Source organism: Lynx rufus, unplaced genomic scaffold (assembly GCF_022079265.1).
Source record: "Lynx rufus isolate CCGP_SWC_20201006 ecotype Redwood Valley unplaced genomic scaffold, mLynRuf1.p SCAF_8, whole genome shotgun sequence".
In the NCBI taxonomy this organism is placed as follows: domain Eukaryota; kingdom Metazoa; phylum Chordata; class Mammalia; order Carnivora; family Felidae; genus Lynx; species Lynx rufus.
Window position 1 is genome coordinate 30297208 of NW_025814896.1, and position 26499 is coordinate 30323706.

The 26499-nt window shown below is 43.3% G+C and overlaps 1 protein-coding gene across 3 annotated transcripts in view; it reads left to right on the forward strand.

Annotated features, from left to right (window-relative positions):
* The window catches only part of ATRN (attractin), a 161438-nt gene extending 135235 nt beyond the window's left edge, over nt 1-26203 (forward strand). The window contains exons 26-30 of one of the 3 annotated variants that reach the window (XM_047067624.1): nt 12012-12090; nt 14318-14425; nt 19244-19358; nt 21651-21812; nt 22923-26203. In XM_047067624.1, coding sequence (XP_046923580.1) covers nt 12012-12090; nt 14318-14425; nt 19244-19358; nt 21651-21775 — 427 coding nt within the window. In that variant the 3' untranslated portion in view covers nt 21776-21812; nt 22923-26203. Of the gene's footprint in view, nt 1-12011; nt 12091-14317; nt 14426-19243; nt 19363-21650; nt 22552-22922 lie in introns of those variants that run through there. The other 2 variants (XM_047067625.1, XM_047067627.1) reach the window with 2 other exon arrangements.
* The last annotated feature ends 296 nt before the right edge of the window (nt 26204-26499 follow it).

Consider the following 26499-nt stretch of genomic DNA (forward strand, 5'->3'; position numbering starts at 1 on the left):
ACAGATAATTCTCTTATAAAACATCAAAAGTAGTTTATGTTCGTAGTAAAACTTCAAACAATGTAAAAATTAAAATTCAAACTTCTCCTAATTCTACTTTTAAGAAATTATCACTGTTAATATTTTGATGCATGTGTTTCCACAGTTTTTTCTCTGTATATATGCTGCATGTAAGTTCTGTTCTTTTCTGATTCTTTGGTTTATAAAGTGGGTTCCCTGCTTACATGTTGTTCTATAACTTGTCTTTTTATGCCATGTTTTATGGTTAACTTTCCCATGTGGAGATTCACTTCATTTCTAAACAGCTTTTCTCATAGTACAAGTACCATATTTTGTTTAACCAGTCCTCTTTTGACTGACTCTTAGATTGTCTTCAATTTTGTTACATATACCTTTACATTTTTCTATGAAGATCTCTCTGGGATAGCTTTTATGTCCCTATAATTGCTGCATCAAAATGCAAAAACACTGCCATGGACTCTCAACAGTGGCATGAATTTACACTCCTACAGCAGGAATATAATTTGTCTTACGGCCTCTTCCTCTTACTATGTCTTAGCAACACTAAAAATTGCCATTATTTTTAATTCGCCAGTCTGAGAGGTATCACTGGTATCTTAAATTTGGATGTCTTTAATTATGAGTGATGCTTACTGATCTCTTAGAGTTCTTGTTTTGAATTACCTGTCCCTATCCTTTGTTTGTATTTCTATCGGGATATTTGCCTTTTTTGTACCAAAATTTAGGACCTCGTTTTATTTTGCAACTATTAACAGGTGTGTGCTCAGTTGTTTGTCTTTGAACCCCATTTATGGTGTTTTCCACAAAGCAGACCTCTCTGTCCTTCCCTGTTTTCTTCATGGGTATTTTCCCTGTTGTCTTTTCATGTTTAGGTGTTCCTATATCCGTGTGGAATCTATTTGATTACAGCTTTACTATACTCTGCAGTAGGAGTGCCAGTGAATCAAGGCAAGATATTAATTGCTTCGGCTCCAGGGACCACACCATCCACTAGGCCCGGGACTCACTCTCTGTGTTACTCCCTTTTCCAGAAAATACTCAGCACAGTTCATTGGAGCTGAGTGGGCACCGCAGAACCTCTGTCCTAAATGTTGCAATGCTAGCGGTATGGAGTGCTGGAAATTTGATGAAACTACCTCCCATTCACAAGAAAATCTCTTCATTCCACAGAAGTAGAGATTCCAAAAGGAAACTGCCTTCTAATGTTACCACAGGAGAAATCAAAATCCCAAGATCTCCTCCCACCCCTCCCAGTAGTTTTTTTATTCTGTTTAGTGGCAGGCAGGTAGGGTCACTGACCTGAGCCACCTTCTGTGGTCCTTCAAGAGTGGGGCCGAAGCATCATTCTATATTCTTGCAAATTCAGTATTTCATCAATCTTTGCCCTGTGACTTCCATCAGATTATGAGCCTCTCCAAGATAGCTGTCATTTCCTTCCTTTTTGGCCACATGAGCTGCAGGGCCTGGAGGGGTGGTAGACTTATCTGGGTCTCCTCTGCGTTTGTCTCAAAGGTATTTACCTGATCCCACTGACCTGTCATAGTCTTAACCCTTCAGAACCCAACCCAATTGCCTATTCCATGAGTCTTCTCCTGATACATTCACCCCAAAGTCCATCCCCTTTGGGACTCTTATGATAGTACTTAATCACCCTTCAATGCACTTATTTACCAGGCTGGAGCTTAAGAACAACTCATACGTAGCTGAACCTATAATTTGACATGCAAAGATGAACAGGGCCAATTAGAGGCCTCTCCTACAGGTTTTAAATTGGGTTTGAGAGCCTGAAGCAGTTACATGTCTCACAGCTCTAGCTGTACCTTAGAACACCCTGGGAAACTTAAAAAGCACTAGGAGCTGCCTGGGCCCCATGCCCCAGAGATGCCAATTCCTTGTTCTCTTAGGGCACCTGATCCTTGTGATATTTCAAAGGCTCTCTCGTGATTCTTATGTTCAGTTGGCATTGAGAAACCCTAAGTTAGCTGAAAGTTCTGTGAATTCAGGGCCTGGGGCAGTATTACATCCATCCACACGCAAGCTAAAGCATGGGAGGTCAGATGGGAAGGAAGATTGTGCAGCCACTGAAGGGGATGGGACCACGGCCTCAGCTCCTGGCAGCTTCATGAGTCCAGTCCCTACAAGAGCTGTCTGCTATGAGGCTCTCAGTGAGCCCTGTAACAGCCTGCACAGCCATCTGGTGGCCTCCGAAGTAGCGATTATCTGGGATTTAAATTCTAGATTGTAGTCATTTTAGGTTCTGTAGGAACAATTTTTGTAAGTTTTACCATTTTTTTTCTCACACCATCTTATGTGTCCCATGCCTTTCCCTTTGTTGGATGTTGTTGTTCTGCAGGACCGTATGAGTAATTCAGAAAGGACCTGAGAAGGAATTTGATACGGGGCGAGGAGGAGGGGCTTTCAGACTGAGGACTGGAGTCTTGAGTTTTGCAGTGTTGTCTTCTCTTTGCTTGTTTCTACTCCTTTCATTCTTTTGCTTGAATTCTAGAATTCTCTGTTAGATTAATGAGGAAGATTCTGGATCTGTCCTTTATATTTCTTAACTGAACTCACTTATTCTTTCATTTTCCTTTTGCACTGCGTTCTGTGTGAGCTCCACAGCAGTATTTTCCAGCTCATTAATGTAATCCAAAGTTGGGTCCATTTCCTTTGTTGAGTCCATCTGATAAGTTTTTTTTTTTAACTTTTGCATTTTATTTCTAATATATTTTCCCTTATGGCCTGTTTCATTGTGAATGTAGCTTCTTCTCATGTTCCTTTGTGAGATTAATATTTTATTTTATATTTTATTTTATTTTATTTTATTTTATTTTATTTTATTTTGAAGTCTTATTTTGTGCTATTATTAATAACTCTCCTCGGATGTTTGGGTTTTGTTGCTGTTGTTTGATGCCTCTCTTTCACAGTATTGGTTTCCTCAAAATGTCTGATTTGGGGATGTGTTGAAGACTGCCATTTGTCTGTGTGTGGATGCTATTTCTGTGTGTCACATCCTCCAGGATGCTGTTTCTGTGTGTCACATCCTCTAGTGAGTGTGGAGTAGGGGCAGAGCGTGTTGCTGGGCAAGCTGTACTGTTAGTTTGTTTTCTGAGTGAAAGGGCCACCGTCCTGCCTGGCCTGCCCGGCCCCAGGCCCAGGGCTCACTGCCTCAGCTGCTGTCTCCCACTGCTTAGCACAAACACAGAATGGGGAAGAAGCCGCCTGTTGTGGCCACGCTGAATGTAGCTCCCCTTGAACACTGTGGCAGTTCCCTTCCCTCCTTGTATCCATTGGCTGTGGGCTCCAGCACATTTTTATTTTGTTTGGTTTTGTTTGTTTGTTTAAATTTTTTAGAATCTCTGTTTAAAGCAATTTTACAGTTATGACAAAATTGAGAAGAAAGTACAGAGATTTCCCGTATCCCCCTGCCCCCACACAAGCATAGCCTCTTCCCCATCATCAACATCACTCCCCAGAGTTGTACATTTTTTACCGAGGATGAACCTACACTGACACATCATAATCCTCCAAAGCCCATAGTTGACCTTAGGGGTCACTCTTGGTGTTGTATATTCTATAGGTTTGGGCAAATACATAATGACATATATCCAGTCTCCTAATACCCTACAGAGTGTTTTCACTGCCCTTAAGAATCCTTGTACTAGAGGGGCGCCTGGGTGGCGCAGTCGGTTAAGCGTCCGACTTCAGCCAGGTCACGATCTCGCGGTCTGTGAGTTCGAGCCCCGCGTCGGGCTCTGGGCTGATGGCTCAGAGCCTGGAGCCTGTTTCCGATTCTGTGTCTCCCTCTCTCTCTGCCCCTTCCCCATTCACGCTCTGTCTCTCTCTGTCCCAAAAATAAATAAACGTTGAAAAAAAAAAAATTTAAAAAAGAATCCTTGTACTAGAAACCTTTTTTGCTTTTCAGCCCTCTCTGTTCTGACTTCCATCACCACACTCCATCTAAATTTGTGTGTGTGTGGAGGGCAGCAAGAGCATCTCTATTGCCACATCCCAGAGATGCTTTTTAGTTGTCATCTTCTTGATTCTCATCAGTATCAAGGAGCTGACCACCCGTCATTGAGACTCTGCTGGCCTTCTCTAACCCCAGACTGCTCTGAGGCCACTCTTTTGTTGAACTTTTCTGTCAGCTTCTCACTGTCGATGTTCTCCCAGAGCTTGACCCTGGCCATCTTCTCATTCTGTATTCCGATTGAACTCTGCCATCCCGTCTGTGGCATAACACTCCCAGAAGTGAACTTTTTGGTCCTTCCTCACCGTCTGCCCTGCTGCCACTTCCGAATGACTTGTCTCCCATGCACCAGGCACTCCCTCACCACGCCCCCCGCAGTCAGAGCCCCTCTACAGTCCACATAAAATCCTAGGAGACCTTGAAAATGAATCCGTGTACATCTGTTCCCTTATACTCCGTGGCTTCTCATTGTATCTAAACTAACCCAGGTGAACTGACCTTTGCTCACATCTCCATATTCATCTTATGCTACTCTCCTCTGCAGTCCCACTGCATGAGCCATCTTCTGATTTTTCACAAGCACCAGGCTCCTTTCCTACCTCACAGTACTTGCACGTGGTTTTCCTTTTTTCCTGGAAAATGCTTTCTTTCTTTCTTTCTTCTCCCTACCCTTCATCTCTATAGTTTTACTCATTGCTTGGTTTTTCCAGACAACATCCAATTCTCTGACAGCAACTCGGTGTCCTGCAGGTCTGTTCAGTTCTGACACTACCTGGAGTTGGCACAGACCCCACCGGTTAAGGGCTCAGTCTGCCGGGACTGCACCCACTTCAGATGTCAACCACGAATGGGTCCTCAGGCTGCCCATGCTTCTGCCTGGCCAACTACAAATTTGGGGGTTCCTGTGACCCTCCTCACATTTGACAGTTTGCCAGAATGACTCACAGAACTCAGAAAAAGCACAGCACCTAAAATTACAGTTATTAGAAAGAATGTAACTCAGAAACAGCCAAATCGAAGAGATTCATAGGGCAGGTTATAGGGGTGGGTAGAGAGCACAGCTTCCACTCCCTCTCTGGGCATGCCCCCCTCCCAGCACATGAACATATGTGTTCACCAACCCAAAAGCTCCCTCAAACTTCATGGCTCCTCATTTCTTTCAAGGTTCCATTACAGAGATGTGATTAATGAACTCAGTGTCTAGCCATCTCCCCTCCCCTCTAGTTGTTGGGTGGGGATGCATCAGGGAGGGCACTGAACATTCTAGCTCTCTAATCATGTGATTGGTTTTTCTGGTGACCAGCCTCCATCCTGAAGCTATTTGGGTCCCTCCCTCCCATGAGTCATTCATTAGGATACAAAGGACCCTCCTGAATTACATTTCAATAAACTTGGTCCAAAAAAAAAACAGCTCATTCAGACCCAGAGACCCTGTCATTTTTTAAATTATACCTAAAACTGTGTAAATCAGTTTGTACAAAAAAAAACTATTAAAGATACATATATTTTTTTAATTTTTAATCAAATTTAAAAGTAGCTCATTCCTTTTTAATACTGAGAGATATTTTGGGACACCTGGGTGGCTTAGTCGGTTAAGTGTCTGACTTCAGCTCAGGTCATGATCTCACCGTTCATTAGTTCAAGCCCCGCGTCGGGCTCTGGGCTGACAGCTCAGAACCCGCTTCAGATTCTGTGTCTCCCTCTGTCTACCCCTCCACTGCTTGCACTCTGTCTCTTGCATCGTCTCAAAAATAAATAAACATTAAAAAAAATTTTTTTAATACTGAGTGATATTTTATGTAAAGATCAACCACAATTTATTTCTTCTCTTCTTGATGGAGATGGACATTTGGGCTGTTTCCAGTTTTTGGCTATTATAAATAAAGCTGTTGTGAACATTTGTCTAAAAAAGTGGGGAGGGGGACACTCCTGTCACTCAGAAAATTTTAAGAATTTTAGGACCTCTGTGCCAGGAACTTAGGACAGAGACCAAATAAATACATTTTTTATTATACTACACTCATCCTTCAAAACTTGGCACAGCATCACTTCCTCCAGGATTTCATCCCAGAGCCCCAGAGCTAAATGGTCTTCCCTTATTCTCTCCCATAGAACAATACTGTTTTTCATCGTGGTCCTTCTCACAGTTTTTTACTTGCTTCATATCTGTGTCCACAGTTAGACTCTTAAGCTTCAAGAGAGCAGAGACGCTGTCTCTCATCCCTGCACACACACACACACACACACACACACACACACACACACACACATACACACACACACATACCTTCAGTACCTAGTGCACAGTCATTTGCAAATATATGTGGAAAGTAAACTAAGCCTTCAGGAGAACTGCAGAGTCTTGAGGAACCACAGGCACCAACCTCTCTGAGGGAAGAAAGCTACTGGTGCTGGTTGATGGCACACTTTGAAGGGATGGAGAGGCTGCATGCTAATTCAGTAGCTCCAGTTAGCAGGTGTATTCTTGGAACATGTGTACAGAATGAGATGACCCTGCTGCTAAGCACCAGCCCAATGAGGAGCAGTCTCTTCTGCTGCCTGGTGGAAGACTGAATGACACCATCAGAATTGACTGGGGACATCTTTAGAGACCATGGAATCTTGTCTAGTAAACAAGGACAGATGGTGGTGTTGTCACTCCTACCTTTTGAAAGTGGAACCTTTGGAAAAGAATCCAGAACTTTGTTTATTTTGGAGTTTTGTTTTAAGAACTAGGAATGATGATGATCTTTTAACTGAGAATAGAGTCCCTTTTATGAGCATGGGGAAGAAAATATTTTCCTCAAGCAAGTTAACCAGGTCCCAAAGGATCTACATGAAAATAAGGGAGAAAGAAAGGTATCCAAACAATCCTAAGCACTCTGAAAAATAGCTCAGATAACACAGAAGAGAAGTAGATCGGGATGTTGTGGGGGCGCTCAGTGATTCAAGTGAGAAAATCAGTATAAGTTGAGTTACGCAAAATATTTCCAGACTCAGGCACAGTGACATAAACTCTAGATTATGACAAATCCATTAAACCCTCTTTATGTCTTAATTAGATGCTAATCCAGACTCTAGTAGGAGCCTTGTGTATGAAGAGGGGAATAATAAGACCCACTTGCTTGCTCTGGGAATTAGATGAGGTCATGTGTGTGAAAGGGCTTTGTATCTGGGAGTGAGTGCTAGAGTGGTTAGGACGACAACTGGTAGTAGTAAGAAGAGACCCACTAACACTCTGTGGAAGTCTTTGTGGCTGGAGTCACGGGTGCCAGGGCAGCATCTGAGTGAGGTTAAAAAGGAGAAATAGGTGACATCACCTCACCTGGCCAAAAGGAGAGCATGTAATGGGAATTTCTGATGTAGGCAGGATACAATGTACTTGTAAAACGTAATTATCTGAACTTCTGCTAGACCCTTGCCAGACTGACAACAGACATTTTGACAAATCCATTTCATGTTCCAGAAGATAGAAGTGATCATGGGTTCCTGCCGCTCTGGATCTAATTCTGACCAGAATGATGAGTGTAAAATCACAGGAACATGGGAAGAAGCAGTGGTATCTCTGCTTTCAGGTTAGCTTGGAGGTCAAAGCCAGGCCAAGAAATGCATACATAGTTTTAGAAAAGCCAGACTTGTAAGGGCAGGAAAACATGACCATTAGTTAATAGTCTGGATGGAAAGTTCAAGATGCTCTCAAAAATGTCATTCTAGGGGTGCCTGGGTGGCTCAGTCGGTTAAGCGTCCAACTTCAGCTCAGGTCATGGTCTCACAGTTTGTGAGTTCGAGCCCCGCGTCGGGCTCTGTGCTGACAGCTCGGAGCCTGAAGCCTGCTTCAGATTCTGTGTCTCTCTCTCTCTGTTCCTCCTCCACTCTCACTCTGTCTCTCTCTCAAAAATAAAGATTAAAAAAAAAAATGTCATTCTAGCTGCACAATTAAAATTAAGCTGGTGAGAAAACAGAGAGATGCCCCAAAAGCTGAGCTCTCACACAAATTGTGAGTTTTCTGAAGACCTATATAAAAGATAGAAAGAAAAACCTAGAATTAAGAAATGGATTTTTTTAGAGTAGTCTCAGGAAAGTGCAAGCCTTGGATAAGCAGGAGCAGGTTTAGGATAAAAAGACAAAAAGATTCTTGTTTTCTCCTCAGGTACCGTGCTGGCTGGAAGTAAGAGACTCCGCCTAGGGCTAGTGTCCTAGGTTTGAAACGAGAAATACACTTTGATGATCTTTGAGTGACATTGGCAAAATGTTAATAATTTCCAAGGATAAGTAATAGACACAAAGGAATTCACTAGATCATTCCCTCTACTTGTGTGTTTGTTTGAAAATTTTCATGGTATAATGTTTCTTTAAAATTACATTTACATAGAAAAATCTGGGAGACAGTTAATAAGAGAGACTGCAGTAGGGTGAAGACTGAGTTATAGCACCACCAGTACATAAGTTAGCGGAAGGAAGAAAAGAAAGGAGGTGTATCAGCGAGCGCCACGTTTTTTGGAATCACTAGACTTTTGTTGTTGTATTGCCCTGGGAGAAATCATGCACATACCAGCTTTGAGGGACAATCACTGTGAATTGGTATGCTGTTTGTGTCGCTTCTTAGAAAAGCTGGAACTGGTGGAAGCAGCTGGGTTTTTGGTGTTTCTAACAAGTCTCCATTGAAGACAGAAGCCCCACCTAGGCCTAGGGGGACAGGGGACACTGAGCTGCCCTGGTTTACACCTCTGGCTTGAGGGTAGTCCCAGGAGAGGCCTTTGAGTGGTACCAGGGTGCTCACCTCTGAGGACAGACCTGTACTCAGCTACATCAGTAGGGTCTTGGCCAACTTGGAAACTGTTCTCATTCGCTTCCTGCCCTTACATGTGGATATGCTGCCTCCTTGTGTTTCTATTAGAATAAAAATGTAAAAAAACAGGATTGTGCAGGGAAACCGAGAAAGACGGGTTACTCTTCTCAGACTCCCTTACTGCTTCTTCCTCTTCTCCCCAACTTCTCAATAGTGGGGTGCCCCCCCAGGACATCTTTCTGTATTTGTATTCACTCCCTGGGTGATCTCATCCAGATTTATTACTTCAAATACAATATGCAGGTGACCTTTGAACAACACAGGTTTGAACTGTGCAAGTCCACTTATACATAGATTTTTTAAAAACAAATACAGTGCCGGGGCATCTGGGTGGCTCAGTCGGTTAAGCGTCCGACTTCAGCTCAGGTCACGATCTCGCGGTCCGTGAGTTCGAGCCCCGCGTCGGGCTCTGGGCTGATGGCTCAGAGCCTGGAGCCTTCTTCCCATTCTGTGTCTCCCTCTCTCTCTGCCCCTCCCCCCGTTCATGCTCTGTCTCTCTCTGTCTCAAAAATAAATAAACGTTAAAAAAAATTAAAAAAAAAAAACAAATACAGTGCAGTAAATGTAATTTATCTTTCTTTTTTTAAATATTTATTTATTTATTTTGAGGGGCGCCCGGGGGGCTCAGTCGGTTAAGCATCCGACTTCAGCTCAGGTCATGATCTCACAGTCTGTGAGTTCGAGCCCCACGTCGGGCTCTGTGCTGACAGCTCAGAGCCCTGGAGCCTGCTTCAGATTCTGTGTCTCCCTCTCTCTCTCTGCCCCTCCCCTGCTCATGCTCAGTCTCTCTCTCTCTCAAAAATAAATAAAACATTAAAAAAAATTTTTTTTAATATTTATTTATTTTGAAACAGAGAGCACGCGAGTCAGGGAGGGACAGAGAGAAAGGGAGAGAGACTCCCAAGCAGGCTCCACACCATCAGCACAGAGCCTGACGTGGGGCTCAATCTCACGAACCACAAAATCATGACCTGAGCCAAAATCAAGAGGCAGATGCTTAATTGACTCAGCCACCCAGGCGCCCCTTATGATTTTCTTAATATTTTGTTTTCCATACCTTACTTTATGGTAAGAATACAGCATATAATACATATGTATATAATACATATACAAAATATGAGTTAATCAGCTGTTTATGATGTCAGTAAGGCTTCCTGTCAGTAGTAGACTATTCGTAGTTAAGTTTTGGAGGAGTCATAATTTATACATGGATTTTTGACTCTGCGGGAGGTCAGCCCCCCTAACCCTTGTGTTGTTCAAGGGTTAACTATGTACTAATGACTCCAAATGCCATCTCCAGGCCAGACCTGGCACCCAGCCTTCAGACTCCTATATCTGCCCACATCATCTCCCTTTGGTGATTAGGCAGATTCTCAGAATTCAGACTGCTGTCCTGGACCTGCTCCACCCAGAGCCTTCCCTGTTTAAGTTGATGGCAAGTTTCTGAGGCCAAAATCTCTGACTTCTCTGTTCCATACCCTACATCTAGCACATCGGGAAATTCTGTTGTCTCAACCTTCCAATTATGTCAAGATTTCCAGAGTGCTTTTCACACTCCTGTTACCAGAGCCTAGCTTGAGCCACCATCATCTCTCCTAGACTGCTGGGCTCCCTACTTCTACCATCGCTGCCCTATTGGTCTCCTCAGCATAAGTTAAATCATGATACTTCTCCACTCAAATGCCTGCAGGCCTTCCATGGTCTGCGTCCCCTTACTTCTTTGCCTTTATCTGTGACTTGACTCCCCCTACCCCAGCCACGGTGGCATCCTCAGGTTCCTCAAGCAGCCCTAGGTATGTCCTTACCTCTGGGTGTGTGCACGGCTGAGCCCGTCACCCAGGCCTGTTTCTGTAGACATCCCCTGAGCCACCCCCCACACCTCCTCCAATTTTTGCTCAGATGTCACCTCCTCAAGAAGTAAGGCTCACCCACTCTGACCATACTGCTTTATAGTGCCATTGTCACTCCCGAACCCCCTTGCCCTGGACCCTCTTTTTATTTCTGTCTCATTTACTACCTTCTAACATGCTCTGTAATTTGCTTATTTATTTTATTTACTTTTTAGCTCCTCCTGACGGAATGTAAACTCCATGGGAACACCAGTCTTTTGTTCAGTTCATCAGTGTATTTTGTGGGCCCAGAACAGGCCCTATCTCAATAAAGTATTGATTAAAGGGTAAATAGAGACTGTCAGGGAGGAGGAACAGACCAGCAGTGTCAGGACAGCCAAGGTGCCCAGCAACACAGGAACTGAAGGCTCTCGCCTGAATGATGACTCTGGAAGCCCCTTCTCTCTAGTCAGGGAATCCATTGGAAGGGTCTTCCCTCATTCATGTCAGGGCAGTGGTGGGCTGTGGGAGCCTTGAGGTTTCTACTTGAGAGAGGGTGGAAGTTCAGTCATCCTCACACCTCAGAGTGCCCTTCTCCAGCCGGCCTGAGGGGCCTGCCTCCGGCCCACACTTGGGTACTTGGAAGCCGACCCCATGCTACAAATGCCTTGTGTTTGCAGATGACAGAAGTCACTCATTCTCTCTGCTGTCAGGGTAGCTTTTCAAACCTTCCACACTTGGTTTACAGATGAGAGAACATTGAAAGCATTTGCAGTTACAAGACCACTGGGAGGTATTCTCTGCTAATACTTTTGAGAAAGTTGTAGGTTTGAGGTTGACTTTATTTTATAAAAATTATATGAATTTATTTTGTAAAACTATAGTTGAATATATTATTATATAGAAGATTATTTCTTGTGTATTTACCTCTTATGAAAAGCTGGTTGTTACTGTAATAATTAACTTTTCTCATTTTGTTAGACTTTATCAGTAAAGGCTTGCCAATTCAGTTAAATGGCATGCTTGTCGTTCATTATTATTATCCTAGAACTGTTTTTCTTACTTGGGATGAGCCATGACAGGTCATTCTAATAAAAAACCCAGTGGGAGGTTGCAGCTCTCTCCTGGTGCCTTATGGGGACAGTACTGTCCTGATGTAGGACAGGAAGCTCAGCTTCTGAGAGTCTTCTCACACTGGCTTCCTGTGAACTAGGACATGGTTGTGATGAATCATCAGAAAGGTGCTTGGAATTGGTATTGGGAGGGCACTGCCTGACCTGCAGTGTGGGTGACAGTGCTGATTCTGGGGGCTGGGATAATAACTCAGTACTTTCCTTTCTCACAGTTGTTTCCTCTCTTTGCTCCTGGTGGCTGCTGTGGTTTGGAAGATCAAACAAAGTTGTTGGGCCTCCAGGCGTAGAGAGGTAAGCCTCAGTGGATGGTTCGCGAATGCCTGTAAGAGCTTCTTCCTTTCTGTTCCTCTAAAGCAAGTCAGTTTTAGCTATTTAGGGATAATTGAAAGACATACTGTAGGGGGAGTAGTGCTGCCCTTTCTGCAAAATGTGGTCAGTAGATTTCAGTTAGTGCTATACAGAGTATAATTAATTCTGCGCCATGTGCTTTTAACTTTCTAAAAGGAAACTCTAATATTGACTTGCAGATTTCGGTTCTACCCATATTCTACCGGCACTCTGTCCTTAACTCAGGCAGGAGATCTGAGGGCTCAGTAGCAGAGCCTTTCACAAGAACGAAAGTAAAATTAATGAGCTAAGCATCTCAGAAATATCTCTTCACTCAAGGAAAGATAAATCGGTGTCTAGTCTAGTTAAGTTTTTGCTTGAGTTTTATTTTTTAGTGAGTCTTGATTTGTTTCTAGTGCTGTGTTCCAAAAGAAATACCAATAAGTGAAGGAAATATTTATAATTGACAAATCAAATAAGTAAACTTGGTTAAAAACTACAGCATAAGATCTTTGTTTATCATAACTTTCACCGATATTATTTGCCTTCTAGTCATCCTGTCTATTGCATCGTTGCTAATGGAAGGGCACTGAGATCCAGACTGACATACGCTCCTTGATTTTCTGTATCTACTCATGCCCTTTTCTACATAAAAATTGATCTGGGGGCACCTGGGTGACTCAGTCGATAGAGCGTTCAACTCTTGATTTTGGCTCAGGTCATGATCCCAGGGTTGTAGGATCAAGCCCCACGTCAGGCTCCGTGTTGAGTATGGAACCTGCTTGGGATTCTCTCTCTCTCTCTCTCTCTCTCTCTCTCTCTCTCTCTCTCTCTCTCTCTTTCTCCCTCCCTCCCTCCCTCCCTCCCTCCCTCCTTCTCCCTCACTCGTGCGCTCTCTCTTTAAAATAAAAAATTAATTGTATTAAAAATTGATCTGTAGACAAGATTTAGAAGAGAACAGGAATGTGTGCAATCAAAACTCATAGGCATGCAGCACTGTTCACTGAACATTAGTGTCTATAATGAGGTTAGCATAGGCTCCAGGATATGGGCCTCTTCCTGGGGGCCATGACCGCTTTTCTGACCCATGTAAAGGTGTTGTTATCATATAGATAATGTTGCATCCTTTTAATTATCATTTTTAAAATTCAGTGGGTAACATATTCAGAGGGATTTTTCTCATAGCTGTGTTACTAAGACATCTTAAAATCCTGATGAATTATACAGTGTTCTGAAAAAATGTAAGTTATCCAAATGGAGTAAGAAAGAAAGAAATGGGAAGCCTCAATAAACCAGTGGCCAGGGAAGGAACTGAAAACTTGTCAAAATATTACTGTCTCCACAGAGGGCATTACCCAGGGATTTTTATTTTGAGGTGAGCTTATGTAAATAATATTAGTCTATTTTTTCCTTGAGTGCTTATGAGAATTACTTAGTTCCAAAAGACATAAACTGTTCCAAGTAAGGGAAAAGATGGAAAGCTTAAAAGAGCCCTAACTCATTATATGCATAGAAAAGGCCAGTCATATAATGACTGTAGGTGCAGCAGTCTAATTGACCAGTGTAATAAAAGGATCATTTCATACCAGAAAACCTATTGGAATAGGTTATATCAGTGGGTAAATAAAGAACCTAAATTTGTTGTCATGGCCAAATAATCATGTCATCCTTTATTGAAATTCAACACCCATTCCTAGTTTAAAAACAAAACTCTTAGTAAACTCAAAAATATTGCCTCCTTGTTAACACTAGAAAGGATATCCAGATAACCAACATCACTCGTGATAAGAAAATATTAGAAGTTATGCCAGTAAAATCCAGACAAGTTTGTTACAATAAGAGCTGACATTTGAACATTTCTAAATTCCAGCCACTGTTCTCAGGGGTTTTATATAGATTAATTAATTTACTCCTCACAACAATCCTATGAAATAGTTACTGACCCTAGTGCTCTCTCACAGATGAGGAAACTGAGGCTCAGAGAGGCAGAATAACTTACCCATCATCGCACAGTTGTACTCATGTTCTCTAATACCTGGTCTGTGTCCAGGTTTCTCCAGCTGTCTCAAAAGATATCATTTTGGACTTGATTTGTTTGAACCAGGGAGGATGAGGTACTTCTAGTATGTGGTATTCTCTAATAAAATCCCTTAGTTTTCAGTGGATTAATGCTTGCTATGTTGATCAATAGCAACTTCTTCGAGAGATGCAACAGATGGCCAGTCGCCCTTTTGCCTCCGTAAACGTTGCCTTGGAAACAGATGAAGAGCCTCCCGATCTTATTGGGGGGAGTATAAAGGTGAGAATGTGATTCAGAAGTCCTGAAAACCTGTCCAAACTTACGCTTTTAAGTCTGGGAAACCACAGAGAACAAGAGCCTTATTCTGTTGCCTCTTATGTTTCTCTCTCTCTCTCTCTCTCTCTCTCTTTAACAATAAGGTGACACACTGATGTTGTCAGGTACTCTTTTGCTTTCATTTTTCAGTTTTTCATTCATGTCATTAAGTATTCTCATGTTCGAGGGATTTTAAAATATAAATGATTTGTCTCATAGTCTTGGAAGTATCCTGTGGCATAATACTTTAAAACTTGTATTAGAAAAGAATAAAATTGAACCATTGTTTTTTATTAGCTTAGGAAATTTTCTTAAAGGGGCAAAAATCATCAATTCACTATGCATTCCATGGAATGTAAATATTACTGACCTCTCCAAAAAAAAAAAAAAAAGTGGTGAAGAAAGTGATAAAAGTTTCTCTTGACAAAATGATGAAATATTTCAGATATTCTGGGGAAGTAGTTATAGATCCTAAATTTTCAAATACTTATTAAAGCATTACTGAGCTCATAGGAAGTGGGTGAAATTCCCAGGGAATACTCTCCTATCCTTCCCCACAAAAAGGAAGAAATCATGAACCAAAACCAGAACCAAGTATGTTGTGAAGTGGTCCCAGATTGGTCACACACCACGACTGCCAGCTGAGGTAAGTGCATATCCTCTCTGTGGGAAAACATCCCCAATTCAGCCCTGTAGGATCCCCACAGATCAAGATCAAGCAATCAGAGATCACCAAGGACAAGAGAGAGAAGCTAGTAGGAAAAGGAGTTAGCAGGCACCGTGGACAGTGGGTTTAGACAGGACTTCACATGTTAGAGTAGACCTCTAAAGAGTATAATATAGCTCTGTGTGAAATGTTTAAAGACTTGAAAAGAGAATTATAAAGATGAGGACACCATGAGTCAAGAATGACCAGAACTGCAAAAGAACCAAATGGAACTGTCAGAGATGGAACATACAGGGGCACTGGCTGGCTCAGTCAGTACAGCATGTGACTCTTGATCTCGAGCTTGTGAGTTTGGGCCCCCTTTGGGTGTAGAGATTACTTAAAAATAAAAAATAAACTTTAAAAAAAAGGAAATGGAGGTGCCTGGGTGAGTCAGTCAGTTGAGCGTCCAACTTCAGCTCAGGTCCTGATCTTGTGGTTTGTGGATTTAAGCCCCGGATTAGGCTCTGTGCTAATAGCTTAGAGCCTGGAGTCTGCTTTAGCTTCTATGTCTCCCTCTCTCTCTGCCTCTCCCCCACTCTCACTGTCTCTCTCTCAAAAATAAATAAAACATTTTTTTTTAAAGGAAATGGGACATATAGTGGTTAAAATTTTTTAAATGACTCAGTTTACATGTTAAACAGCATGTTAGACTCAAAGGAGAACTTTTGAACTGGAAGATGAATTTGCAGAAATTACACAGAATGCAAGACAGAAAGACCAGGAGATGGAACATAGAACAGATAGTAAGAATATGGAGTATAGGGGTACCTGGGTGGCTCAGTTGGTTAACCATCTGACTCTTGGTTTCGGCTCAGGTCATGATCTCGTGACTTCATGGGTTCAAGCCCCACGTGGGGCTCTGTGCTGACAGTACGGAACCTACTTGGGATTCTCTCTCTCCCTCCCTCTCTACCCTACCCCCACTTATGCTGTCTCTGTCTCTCTCAAATAAATAAAATGTAAAAAAAAAAAAAAAAGAATATAGAGGATAAAATGAGAAGACATAATATATAGGATGATTGCCACAGTGTGGAACAATTGGAACCCACGGGCACTGGTAGTGGGGATGTGAAATGATGTAGCTGCTGTGAAAACCAGTATTGTTCTTTCTCCAAAAAATAAAAATAGAATTATCATATAATCTAGCAATTCCTCTTCTGGATATATACCTGCAAGAATTAAAAGCCAGGCCTCAAAGATACATTTGTACACCCATGTTAATAGCAGCGTTATTCACAATAGCTAAAAGGCTGCTAAGAGCAGCCCTAGTGTCCATCAGTAGACAAGTGGGTGTGTAAAATGTAGTCTGTACATACAATGGAATATTATTCAGTCTTAAAAAGGAAGGTAATTCTCACACCTGCTACAACATGGGTGAACCTTAAGCAAAATAAGCCAGTCACAAAAAAAAAAAAATACTGTATGATTCCACTTTTATAAGATGTATAGAGTAGTCAGGTCCATAGCAACAAAGTATAATGGTGGTTGTCAGGGGTTGGAGGGGAAGGGGGAATAGGGAGTCACTGTGTAATGGGTGTAGAGTTTCAGTTCTGCAAGATGAAAAGACTTCTGGAGATGGATGGTGGTGATGGTTGCATAACAGCATCAGTCTACTTAATACCACTGAAGCATACACTTAAAAAGGGTTAAGATCCAGGATGCCTGAGCGGCTCAGTCAGTTAAGCATCCAACTCTTGATCTCAGCTCAAGTCTTGATCTCAGGGTCATGAAGTTCAAGCCCTGTGTTAGGCTTCACTCTGGATGTGAAACTTTAATAAAAGGCGGCGGGGGGGGGGAGGGGGTGTTAAGATGGTAAATGTTATGTGTATTTTACCACATTAAAAAATAACTAGGGAAAAAAAAAAAGAAAAGATACTTAAAGGAAATAACAAAGTGACAGCCTGTGACTTCTCATTAGTAACACCAGAAGCCAAAGGAACGTGGAAGAGTGTCTCCAAACAACATAAAGAAGAGAACTGCTAACTTAGCATAGCGTGCCTGGCAACTTGGCCTTCCAAGAATAAGGATAGCATGAAGATCTCCTCCAATTAGAAGGAAAGCTGAGTTGGCCACCAAAAAAGTCCTGTACAAACGAAATGTCTAAAGGATGCGCTAGAAAAAAGGAAAATTTACCCCAGAGGGAAACTGAGGTATAAGAAGGAATTGTGAATAAGTGAAATGGTAAACATATACATGAATCTAAGCAAACATGATAAAATAACAATTTGTGGGATGTAAAAAAAATAGACAAATCTTAAGTACTAAGCAGCACCATATGTCATATATCAACAGCATATGACCCAGTTGGTTGCTTCTTAAAACACTTTCTTGACTCTCCTTCCAGGACAGCACACTCTCACCTTCTAGCTGCTCTTTCTCAGTGTTCTTTGTTCAACCCTCTCCAACTCCCCACCTCTTTAACAGTGGTGCACATCCAGCTCAGTCTTTGGGCCTCCTCTCACTTCTTTTACACCAACTCCTTTGGTGACTGTTGTAGCCCTATTCGAGCTGCTATAACAAAACACCAGAGACTGGGTGTTGTAGAAACAAGAGAAATTTCTCAATTCTCAAGGCTAGGAAGTCCAGGATCACGGTGCTGGCAGATTCAGTGTCTGGTGAGAGCCCCCTTCCTAGTTCATAGATGGTGCCTTCTCACTCTGTTCTTACATGGTGGAAGGGGCTAGGGAACTCTCTAAGGTCCCTTTTATAAGGGCAGTAATCAATCACCTCTGAAAGTCCCCACCTCCAAATATCATTGTATTGGGCATTAAGATTTAACATACGAATTTTGGAAGGAGACAAACATTCAGACCACAGCAGTGATCTTTTCCATCGTGGGTTTATATTTAATACCATGATCTCTGCTTAGACCTCTTCTGTGAGCCTCTGACTCCTATATCCCATTGCTTACTCAGAGTTCCCACTTGGATATCTTAGCAGCCATCTCCGAGTTAACATGTCCAGAGCTGAGCTCTGGATGTTACTCCCCACACCTCTTCTCTTGCATGTTGCCCCCAACTCAGTACATATCACCTCCATCATCCTAGCTGCTCAGACCAAAATCCTGGAGTTGTACTTGGGCCATGCTTCCTCTCATTCTCATTGGACAACCAGTCCATCAGCACATGTCTTTGGCTCTGTCGTCAACTACTGAGCACACCTCCACTGTTGTCACTGCCCTTTCACCCACCCCATCCTTCCCTGTGCTGCAGCCACCATAGTTCTGGAAGTTATTTTCTTCAACCAAATTGAAGAAATGAATGGCATATGTAGGAGTAATACAAATCCCAAGGTAGCTGAGACCATAAGATACTGAGGGAGTTTTTTCTGGCTGGTGGCAGGAGAGGAAACATGAAAAGGACTTGGCATGCCACCAGTGATCTGAAGCTGGAGGGGCCATGTGAGGAGACCTCTGGAAGAGTGATCCCCTCCAGATCACCAGCAAGGAAATGGTGACTTCAGACCTACAGCTGCAAGGAACTAGAGTCTGCCAACCACCTGAATGTTTTTTGAACAGATTCTTCCCTAGAGCCTCCAAATAAGAGCCAGTGCAGATGGTAACTGGGCTTCCACCTTGTGAAGATAAGAGCTGAGATCCTTGAGAACTTTGTGAGATAAGAGCTGAGAATTTTCCAGAACTGATGGAAGAGATGAATATACTTGTATCTCTAAGGAGGGAACTCTAACAGAGCTCGCCCAAACTTCTGACCTACAAAACTGAGAGAATATAAATAGGTGCTGTTGTAAGCAACTAAGTTAGTAATTTGTTACACAGCAGTAGAAACTAATACAGAGGGCATATTTAAAAATCACCTGTGGGGCACCTGGATGGCTCAGTCAGCTGAGCATCCAGCTCTTAATTTAGGCTCAGGTCATGATCTCACAGTTTCGTGAGTTCAAGCCCCGCATCAGGCTCTTGGCTGTCAATGCAGAGTCTGCTTGAGATCCTCTCTCTACACCCTCTCTGTCTCTCTCAAATAAACTTAAAAAATAGATAAAAATCACATGTGAAGGCTGCAGTATTAACACATGAGAAACACCGTTTTAGTTAATTCTTTGTTTTCTTCCACCAGACTGTTCCCAAACCCATTGCTCTGGAACCCTGTTTTGGCAACAAAGCTGCTGTCCTCTCTGTGTTTGTGAGGCTGCCTCGAGGGCTCGGTGGAATCCCTCCTCCCGGGCAGTCAGGTGCGTATGAAGGCCAGTGACAAACCCAAGAAGTGTGAACTTGGGTGTAGAGGCGACAGTGAACAGTAGGCTCATGCCTACCTCATGTCATTGTAAGGATTCTGCAAGATGATCCCATTGTGCCTGGTGTTCCCTAAACTGTCTTTCCTGAGGTCACGGTTCTTTCCCAGGGACGATCCCAGAGTTCCCTCCCTGCACCAGCTCCTTCAGCCTCTCTGTGGTGTTGATGCTTCCGGCCACACCTTCCCTTGCTTCAGTGTTTTGCTCAGCTCTGTCTCTGCCACTCCTCTCTTGTCTCTTTTTCCCTTACTCTGCCTTGAATGCAGGACGTCCCCCCTCTGTCCATGCGTTCTTCTTCAGTCATCTTACCTACTCTCATGGCTCTCCTCCAAGCTGGACACTCTCAGATTGGTATTTCTAGCATGACTGCATTTCTTTTGCTTTTTCACTCTGTTTCAAATATAAGGCAGAAATAGCAATTATAACAACTTAAAGGAAGTTTTTAGAAATGTACTCAATTGTACCATCCAACACCCAACTATGTTCATTGTCCTCTTTCCTTTCCAGCCCTGACCAGCAACTTTGTTGAAATGATTGTATAGATCTAATTTTTTCTTCTTCTTTTTTCATACAACTCATAAACATTTTTACAGATTACTACATAACATTTTACCAGTGTCTTCTATGCAGTTCTATCAAGTATAAATCATAATTTTGATAAATATCCTCTTATCAAACACTGAGATATGGAATACAGTTTTGGAAAAATCGTGGAGTACTTTGGAGGGATGCCTCAGACAATATGCACAATATGTTTCACACAGCTTTTAATTGAAATGATGGGGGTCAGGGTTGCCTTAGCCAAAGAAAGCCTTATGTCTGTGATAAAGTGTGTCCCAGAATCCTTGCCCAGCCCCTGAGCTCCACAGCCCCCAACTATAGCCCTCAAATTCAGAGGCGCCGCCAGCCAAGCTTTCAAAATGGTTTCTGGATCTTCATGAGGAAGGCCTTTAGGCATGATCAGGCCAGGATATGTCATCTTCATAGGGTAACAGCTTGATTTGCCCTCACCTAGGGATGTGAGTTCAGCTCCTAACTCGGCTTTACCTGTATTGAGGGTAGAATGACCCATTAACCTGAACTCTGGAGCGTGGTCTCCTGCTGCGTCCCAGCTCAGCAGACTTGGCCTGTGCTCCCTAAGAGCAAGGCCCTGACTGCAGTAGGGAAGTGACAGGCTTGTGGTACTGTGGCCTTTTCTGCCCTGCCCTTTGCCTGATAGACCCCATCCTGTTCAAGTCCTGATAAAAGCCTGCACACCACCTGAGACCCACCCCAAGTGAGCCCATCCCTGCAACCTCTTCTGTACTCCCAATTTTAGATGGCTCTTCCTCAGGACTCTGAGAGTGCCCAGCTCTGCCTTTGCTAGAACAATGTCACTGCTGTGGATTCCCCAAGCGTGCCAGGCACATGCCTCCATTTTATAGGCTCAATGAAGTGGAGTGACAAGTGGCATTCCCATGGCTCCTGAGAACCTCAGCGGAGCACTGAGCCTGCACTGGCTTGTTCACATGCACGGGGAACCCAGCTTCCAGTACAAAAAGGAGAATGGAACTAGTCCCTAAAGCACAGGTGGTAGAGGTGATGGGGTGATGAGCCAGGTACTGTTCTAAGATTTTTACGTGGATTCACTCAGTGACTCCTCACACAGGCCCTGTACTGCTATTGTCCCCATTTTGCAAATGAGGAAACTGAGGCATGGGCAGTTAAAGAACCTTGCTTATTCCAAAGCCTGGCCCCAGAATGTGTCCTAACCTGTGTCATAGGATAGATACAAAAATAACCAGTGTTGCCTGAGTTATGTGGAATGAATCTGAATTTACTCAAAAAGAGTGCTGCTTTTTCTTGGCACCCTTTTTGGAGGCCAGCAGGAAAAATTTACCACTTAAAGCACGGCTGCAATCTTATTTAAATGCTCCAACTGCCAAGCAGAGTTCTTTGCTTCATTGATCTACTGAACAGCATGCTACATCTTTTGTGTAAAAAGTAGGGAGGGGAGAACAATATGTATTTGTATTTGCATCAGTAAATCCTGAAAGAATATATACAAACCAGTGAAAGCAGAGCTCGGATGGAGGGAGGTGGGAGGCACAAAGCGGAAGGAAGACTTCCCTATATGCTTTACTTATTTGTTTATTGCACTGCAAGAATGTAAAAAAAAAAATTTTTTTTTAATTATTTTCAAAAACAAAGCAAGCTGCTCCTTAACACGTGTTCACGGTGGGCTCTCCCCAGGTCTTGCAGTGGCCAGCGCCCTGGTGGACATTTCTCAGCAGATGCCAATAGTGTACAAAGAGAAGTCAGGAGCCGTGAGAAACCGGAAGCAGCAGCCCCCTGCGCAACCTGGGACCTGCATTTGAGGCTGGGCCAGGGACTCTCCGTGAGTGAGCGAGCCAGGTGTGGCGTGCCAGCGCCGTCTGCAGGGAGGGGGCAGGCGGGGAGATGCTGTGCGAAGCGGGCCGAAGACTGGAAACCCTCGAAACATCTGACTCCTCTGCATGTTCACAAGCTTTCTTTGCCGGTTTCTCCCATCTGTGCTCCAGCATCTAACCTTTTACTTTTGCATAGGACATCACTGATTTAATTGCAGGTCCAGGGGTGATCCAGTTGTTGCTGGAGGAGGCTGGGGTATAGAGCCAGTGAGGGAGCTGGGAATGACACTCAGGTTCACTTGTGGAAAACTGCTCTTGGGGCCGTCTCAACTTGCAAAAAACAAAAGATGTAGTGTTTACAAGTAGACATTCACCATCCATCGTTCTTGAACGTGGTCTTTTAAAAATTAGTCAGATGAATGAATTTGTCCTCATCTGAAGCCTGCTATCTTTTTTAAAAGATGTGCTACTTATTCTTGCACGATGTAGGCAAATCTCTCTCTTCCAGGGAGTAGCTTTTTTCTAGTTGAGAATTAACAATGGTCTGGCTCTTTTGAATCATATCAAACTAAGGTAGAAGGGAGCTATTTTAAATGTCAAGGTCAGCAGTGTTACTTAGAATGTAAACTGATGTAGTAGGTAGTTTTCTATAGCAACTTGATTAATTTAGTCTTAATCCATTTGAAATTTTCTCCCTCTGTCTCTTTCTCTTCATCTCTCTCTCTCTCTCTTCCTCTCTCTCTCTCTCTTTCTCTCTCTCTCTCTCTCTCTCTCTCTCTCTCTCTCTCTCACACACACACACACACACACACACACACACACACACACTAAGTGCCTAGACTTTAAATAGATCTAGCAATTGGAAAGTTAGTAAGCCTGTGTTTTTACATAATTGCATTCCTACATTCTTACAAAATTTAAATAGCTACCATTGGCAATCTGCTGTTTTTCTAAAATCTGATTTGCAGCCAGGGAAAGAATTTTCTCACCCCAGGGAACGTTTAACCTAGCAGCAGGGACTGAGAGGAAAGCGGAAGTGACCAAACTGTGAAAGCTCCTGTTTGTGTTGTCATCAAAAGGGGCCCTAAATAAGGTGTGGTTCTCGTGTGCCCCCTGCCCCTCTCCCCAACTCTAGGCCTGATGTTTGCTCCAGCCCTTCTGGCCACTCCTGCCAGGACACCACAGAGGAAGGGACTCGTTCATGTTACACGTCTCCCTTGAACAGAAAAGAGCATGACAACACTTGGGACCCCTGCACCTAAAAGCAACAGTGTGTTCCTGTAGCCTGCGCAAAGATGGTGGGTCATCCTCAGGCTGCTGGTGGAATCGCACGCCCAAAGCCTGGAGAAGGACCTGGGATTGTTTGCCCGTTCTTCTCCGGGAGAGGCTCAGCCCAGCTCTCCCATCCTCCTTCCCAGACCTGGGTGGTGGCTATGGGTGGGGCAGTGACCACTGTGGATGATGAAAAGCACATGGAGGAAATGGATGAGGAGGAATAACTATGCCAAGTGGAAAGTGACCAAATTTAAGTGGGGTAGGACAGTCCTGCGCTTCTCCCCAGGCCACTGCCTGGGTGTTGTGTTGTCCCTCTGTATGGTGCTCTGTATTCTGGCATTATGCAGCAGCCTCCCCAGGTCTGTATTCTGCTTCAAAACTTCGGAGTTCTCTGACATTACCCCATAGGGATGGACCTTTAGACGACAAAATGCTCAAGTTTGTGAATTTGGAGAAATTAATACTCAAAAGGGCAAAGACTGCAGCATCTCACCTTTAAATGCAGTGCCTAGAGCAGGAGTGCTGTGTCTTCCCCAGCACCAACCCCTCACCCACGAAGAGCTGCCTGGAAAGATGTTTTCAAGGAAGTTGAACCATAAAACACTGTCTGATGCACAAAACACCTCTACTTTGAGACTTGTCTCTCAAAAAGCTGCTTCTTCACATCATTGGTAAAGAGCAGACAATTCTAGAAAAGACCCCTTCTCTTCCAGGCTTCCCACATCCCTGCTCCACGCCACAGCACCCACAGAGCCTGCCACAGAGTGGCGCTTTACCCCTATAATTGCCATGAGGCCTCTTGGCCAGAGAGAGGGAAGCCCCTGGAGAGGGACCTCCCATAAGGAAAATCCTTGTTTGTTCGAAGGACCAGTGTTTCTTTGGCCAAAGAAGTCTCTTCCCCATGGGTTTCCAGGCCTTGAAATAACATGTACTGTGTCCCTTAGCCACCTGGATATTTTATTTTTTTCTAGAAGATAGTTTATTTTTTAAAAGGAGCAAGTGATGTTTAATTTTGCTCCAACAGTGGAGAAACAGCTGAATCCACCTGCTTCTCCTTTGCAGTCAAGAGCAAAGAACTTCCTCCAGACTCAGGCCAGAGGAAGGGAGTGGCAGGAGAAAGAGGCAGTCAGCTTAGGAGCCAGTTACCAGGAGGGAATCATCTGGAACTTCAGAGAAATGCCTGCGTGTCACAAGAGAGCCTGTATATAAGTTAAAATTGTCATGAAAACATCGATGTTGCACTTGTACATAATTATACAGTAGTGTCCAGAATGTTCATTCAGAGTGTACATAAAACAAAAAACTATGTTAATGTATTTTTATTAAATGTAACGGTGTCTGAGTTTTACCTAGTATATTTTTGTGCCACATACTGAATATCCAAGTTTGAAGAAGTCCTCTCGTTGGGCCCTGATACATTGATAACAAAGCCAAAAAGGCACCCCCATCATGCCAGTGTGTCCAAACGCATCTGGTACTAATTGGACGACTCTAAAACAGAAATTGTCAGTACACAGAGGAGAAATCGGGCATTGAGCCCATTTAAACAGCATTGTGTGAGGAGACGCAAAGGCAGCAGGAAGGTCGCTGTCACTGTTGTTGGCTCTGCAAGTGCATCATGAATCTTTCTGTTAGCCTCTTGGTGCTGTGCTTGGCCAGCAATGACCCATCTTGTCCTGAGGACTGTTTCTCTTGGTCTCTAAGTTCAAAGACTATATCAGATTTTCCAAAAAGGGGTTTTCCAGGATGTATCTGTTTGGTCTAAAATTTTAATGACCACTTCCCAGAACCATGGTTTCCTATACTGAAAACTGGGGGTGGGAGTAGGGTGGCTAGTTCATTGATAAATAGTTCCTGTTCCCTCCTGGAGAATTGCACACCCCCTGGCCTCCTGTCTGCCCCCTACTCCTGCACACACACAGTTTGGGGAGAAGTCTGCACTTCCTGTGAGATCACCTCTAAAAGGTGGGAGGAGTTGTGAGCTAACCTGGAAGAAAAGCAGCCCTGGACAGAAAGACTGTCAGCAACAGGAAAATACCAGAACTTGTGTGGGTGAGGCCCAAAGTGCAATATTGCGGACACACCAGGAAGTCTGGGGCGGACGGATGAGAAGACCAGAGCACTATCGGTAGGAAAAAGACATGTTACCTTTTCAGTGCATCTCTGTCAACTCAACGGAGTGTATCTGGGGAGAGGGTGGAGACTCACTTCCTTGGGTGCTGGTGTCATTTTTGAGAACACCTTTGATCCTTTAGTTTCTAACATCCATCCACCCATTCAATGAATATTCACTAAGCACTAACTAACAACCTAAGCTAACACTAGGGCAGTGACCAAGATGGAAAAGAAGCTTTGTGGAATTAACAGCAAAACCCAGCTCAAGCCCCTCATCCCAAGAGACCTCTCCTCGTGGCAGTTCCTGTGAGAATTGGCCACCCTGAGGACAAACCCAGGAAGGCAGGGGTCTGTCCTCAGGCCGTGCACCAGCTCTCAGTCTGAAATGTTTGCCCAATTTACCAAACCACGAAAATCACCATGATGGCAGGCCCGCCAAGAGACATTTCCCCGGAATCGTTCAAACTCCTAAGCACCCTCACCTGCAGGGAGATGGTTTGAAGTGGAGAGGAAAACTGGCGCCTTCGCTTTCAAAGGCAATAATGGAATCGACTTTCAGTAACTGAAATTTGTGCACAAAACATTCTAAACACTAGTGAAGCCTGTTTTGTTGAACTAATTCTGGCTCTGGAAATGTTTTTGTTTTATAGGTATTTACGGTTATTGTTTTGGGGGGTTTTTTTGTTTTTGTTTTTTTTTTTTTTTGTTTGTTTGTTTGTTTGGGTTTGGATTCAAGCTTAGTTTGTTAATATGTATAATTTAGCATCTATTGCACTCATGTAAATATGGAGTAAGTATTGTAAACTATTTCATTGCTGGGGACTGTGGGTGTTATACATACATTTAGGACTGCAATTTTTTGGTATTTTTTGTATTGTAAAATAACAGCTAATTTAAGCAGGAACAAGAGAATTAAGGGAGGTCTGTGCATTTTAAACACAAATGTGAAGAACTTGTATATAAACAGAAGTAAATACTATAATACAAACTTCCTTCTGAAATAAAAGTAGATCTGGTAAAAATGTGGTTTTTGCTCTGAGTGTTTAATTTTGAGTTTGTTTTATTTCATTTATTTTTACAGTTTGGTCATTAGAACATTAAGAAAAGGGAAACAATGTTTAAGATGGTTACCAGTGTTCAGACTGTCTCAGAGGCAGCACTTGGCATTCAGTGAAGGTAAAGGTGTAAAGTCAGCAGGGTGGGCACCTCAGACACCTGTTGGGGTGAAGGAGGTACAGAGAGCCCCACACAGCTTGTGAGCAGACTCCCAACATCCCCACTGTAGCCTGTGTTGCCCTTGAAACAGCAGTGCTGGGGAGGGA